General features: G+C 51.9%; 1 protein-coding gene across 1 annotated transcript in view; it reads left to right on the forward strand.

Annotated features, from left to right (window-relative positions):
- The window catches only part of GRAMD1A (GRAM domain containing 1A), an 89,945-nt gene that overhangs the window by 58,302 nt on the left and 27,530 nt on the right, over positions 1-4,113 (forward strand). The window contains 2 exon segments of the mRNA XM_018568316.1: positions 389-484; positions 1,384-1,464. Of these exon segments, the coding sequence (XP_018423818.1) occupies positions 389-484; positions 1,384-1,464 (177 nt within the window).

The raw sequence follows: 4,113 nt of genomic DNA on the forward strand, positions 1-4,113 counted from the left end.
CAGGCAGGCAGATAGATGAGAGAGAGATATGGCAGGCAGGCAGATAGATGAGAGAGACAGATGTTACCCCATATATGTGATATAGGGTAACATACCGCTCCCTAGATAGGCAGGAAAGTTATCAGCATATAGTCCCCACACTACAAAGAACCAGTTTCTATACGTCAAACTTAAAAGTTTAGTTTTTTCTGAGCAAACTCCCTAATGGGGGCCCCCTCCTTCCACGGGCCCCATAGCAGCCACCTGGGCTGCTACTGTATGGCTATTGTTAGACCACTGGTTAGAATGGCTGCAAGGTTTGATTGCCCTGTGTCCCCTTTTGGGGACATTTCAACTCACTTCCTGTCCCGATGACCGGACATTTTTTGTTTTCTTTTTGGAATTGCAGATCACCATCCAGCTGAAAGATATCCGATGCATCAAAAAGGAAAAGACGGCGAAACTGATTCCTAACGCCATCCAAGTTTGCTCTGAGAATGAGAAGGTGAGCGGTTGTAATGCTTGTCCTCTCTGACTTCTAGCACACAGGGGGATTTGTAGGGATTCCACTGTTAGTGTGAAGATTGCCGAGTAATTACCAGACAATGTATAGGTAAGAGAAGCTGGGAATCGCAATGGCTGTTTTGGGCTATTAGGCATGGAGTATCTTTGTATCATATCATATGGGCAGAATTTGGGGGGCACCTGAGCATCAATCCCCTCCCATTCCAAATGCCCCCCACGGCTATAATAGCCTCCAATATTTTGGGAAAACTTTGCACAAGATCTATGAGTACTATCTTCATATCATAGTGAGCTATCAATATAAAGTATCTTTGTACAGTATGATATTGATCTATGGATACGGAGTATCTTTGTATCACATTGATCTATGGATACCGAGTATCATTGTATCATACGGAACTATGGAGTATCTTTGTGACTTTGCACTCTACTGATCCATGACCCTCCCACCTATGTGACAATGCGGATTACACTTGGCCATGACCCTCTCGTTCAGTAAGATTACATTGACAGGTCGGCGTTGCCTCGCGGGACATCCTCGCCGGTTATCAGTCCCTCTACAGATTGATAGTACTTATCGCAGGCTGACGTGAACTTTACTCTCACTGTAACATTGTTATCAGCACAATGAAAGGTTCAGTTTTCGTCGGCTCACTTGGCAGTTCTTTCATTCTGTGCTGAGCGGTGTGCCAGATCCCCTGCGCTGTCAGCTCTCACCCGTCCAGGTATCTTCTATGGATCTGGGGCGATTGTAGATTCTGTCTCTGGGTGTATTGGGGGGGTGTTAGTATTTAACCCTTGGTGTTCTTGGGTTCTGTATGTATCAGTTTCATTTTGGAATATGTCAGAATTCACACTCCCTGTCCGTTCACATTGCAGCATTTCTTCACGTCGTTCGGGGCCCGAGACCGCTCCTTCCTGCTGATCTTCCGCCTGTGGCAGAATGCGCTTCTAGATAAGGTAAGAAAGTCCCCGGCACATGGTACTTTGAAGTGTAGTAGTTAGTAGACCAGGGATCAGCAATCTTGGCACTGGAGCTTTTGTGAAACTACAAGTCCCATGAGGCATTGCAAGACTCTGACAGCCACAGACATGACTCCCGGAGGCAGGGGGATGATGGGATTTAGTAGTTTCGCCACAGCTGGAGTGCCGAGGTTCGCTCCCTCTATAGTAGAGGGGTAGTTTTGGCTTCAGCTGCACTTGAACTCCATACGTCCCGCTTTCAAATATTAAAGCAGACACGCACCATTGAATTACTTCCCATTTCGATCACTATGCAACCTCCGAGCTTAAAGAGACATAGAGTCCCCCCGAGCTTAAAGAGACGGAGAGTCCCCCCGAGCTTAAAGAGACATAGAGTCCCCCCGAGCTTAAAGAGACGGAGAGTCCCCCCGAGCTTAAAGAGACATAGAGTCCCATCCAGGTCATGTGATCATAGGCACGGGTCATGAAGTCTTTGCCAAAGGGGAAGGATTGCTATTCAGTCGGAGATACTGATTGGCCAGCTCTGCATGGATGTCTATGCCGGGAGATCCCCTGCTGGAAGATTTATGACTAGTGACGGGCTTGGGCGTGTTCGCAGCTCCACGTGCCGAGCCCGCCAGGAAGCTGACAGCGCGCAGCGCCAATCACAGGCACGGAGACATTTCCCGATCTCTGCAGCCGCGGACCGGGATAATGTCTCAGTACCTGTGATTGGCGCCGCGGCGCTGTCAGCTTCCTAGCGGGCTCGGCACGTGGAGCTGCGAACACGCCCGAGCCCGTCACTATGTATGACCAGTGCCTCGGCGGTGGTCACATGACCCTCTCCTATCCAAAAGTTCATTAGCATGTTGATGAAGGGGGGAACCAGAGGAAGGCAACATAGAAGCAGATTAGACCTCAGCTTTAAGGGCTTGATCACTCGATTTTCCGGTCCAGATCTGGTGCATATCTCCAGACGCAGTGCTATGCGTGCAGTGCGTTTTTACCGCGTTCCAGTTTTTGTTGGAGTGGGGCTGTCAGTCTGTTAGCTGCAGTGCAGTACGTTTTCGGCACGTTTTTGACGCGTTCGTGCGTTTCAGGAAGGTATCCGGACCGGACAAAATGTGACATGCAGTATTTTCTCTGTCCGGACCAGAACGCACGTGAGAACTGTAGCCCATAAGACACATAGGGATACATTGGGATGCATTTTGCGCGCAGGAGCGCACGGTTCTGGTCCGGACACAATCCGGACGTCGTGTGAACAAGCCCTCAATAAGTGGAGCAGGCTGCAATAGGTGTGTTTGGGAACTCATCCCCTGCCTTACAATCCGGGGTTCCCAGACCACCGAGGGCAGGTAGTAAGGAAGACAGAAGCCCCCCTGGCTGAAGACCTGAAGCTGAGGGCTCCCTGACCCGGTGTGGTTGGCGGTACCGTGGCGTCCATAGCGCCGCCGTCCTCGTCTTACCTGCCTGGCGCTGCGTCTGCTTTGTTTCATCTCCGGCCCGCGCCGAGGAAGCTGACAGCGCGCAGCGCCAATCACAGGCACGGAGACATTTCCCGATCTCTGCAGCCGCGGACCGGGATAATGTCTCAGTACCTGTGATTGGCGCCGCGGCGCTGTCAGCTTCCTAGCGGGCTCGGCACGTGGAGCTGCGAACACGCCCGAGCCCGTCACTATGTATGACCAGTGCCTCGGCGGTGGTCACATGACCCTCTCCTATCCAAAAGTTCATTAGCATGTTGATGAAGGGGGGAACCAGAGGAAGGCAACATAGAAGCAGATTAGACCTCAGCTTTAAGGGCTTGATCACTCGATTTTCCGGTCCAGATCTGGTGCATATCTCCAGACGCAGTGCTATGCGTGCAGTGCGTTTTTACCGCGTTCCAGTTTTTGTTGGAGTGGGGCTGTCAGTCTGTTAGCTGCAGTGCAGTACGTTTTCGGCACGTTTTTGACGCGTTCGTGCGTTTCAGGAAGGTATCCGGACCGGACAAAATGTGACATGCAGTATTTTCTCTGTCCGGACCAGAACGCACGTGAGAACTGTAGCCCATAAGACACATAGGGATACATTGGGATGCATTTTGCGCGCAGGAGCGCACGGTTCTGGTCCGGACACAATCCGGACGTCGTGTGAACAAGCCCTCAATAAGTGGAGCAGGCTGCAATAGGTGTGTTTGGGAACTCATCCCCTGCCTTACAATCCGGGGTTCCCAGACCACCGAGGGCAGGTAGTAAGGAAGACAGAAGCCCCCCTGGCTGAAGACCTGAAGCTGAGGGCTCCCTGACCCGGTGTGGTTGGCGGTACCGTGGCGTCCATAGCGCCGCCGTCCTCGTCTTACCTGCCTGGCGCTGCGTCTGCTTTGTTTCATCTCCGGCCCGCGCCGACATCCCTGACAGTGTTCAGAGCCGGCTCCAGAAGCGTCGCTCCGAGATGTTATCTCCAAGTAAACAGAACCGGCTTGTTTTAGTGGCGGCGTTCTGATTTCATTAGCGGTATTCTGTTTGTGGTTATACACAACACCCACCCGACCGCTGCCGGGAACGGTGAGCCGCTAATGACTGCTTCCATCATGTGTTGAGTAAACACCGCCGTAACCCCTTGGAGGCTGACAGATAATGCAACCGGAAAATGCCCCGGGGG

Source organism: Nanorana parkeri, unplaced genomic scaffold, assembly GCF_000935625.1.
Source record: "Nanorana parkeri isolate BGI_ZX_2015 unplaced genomic scaffold, ASM93562v1 scaffold1170, whole genome shotgun sequence".
Classification (NCBI taxonomy): domain Eukaryota; kingdom Metazoa; phylum Chordata; class Amphibia; order Anura; family Dicroglossidae; genus Nanorana; species Nanorana parkeri.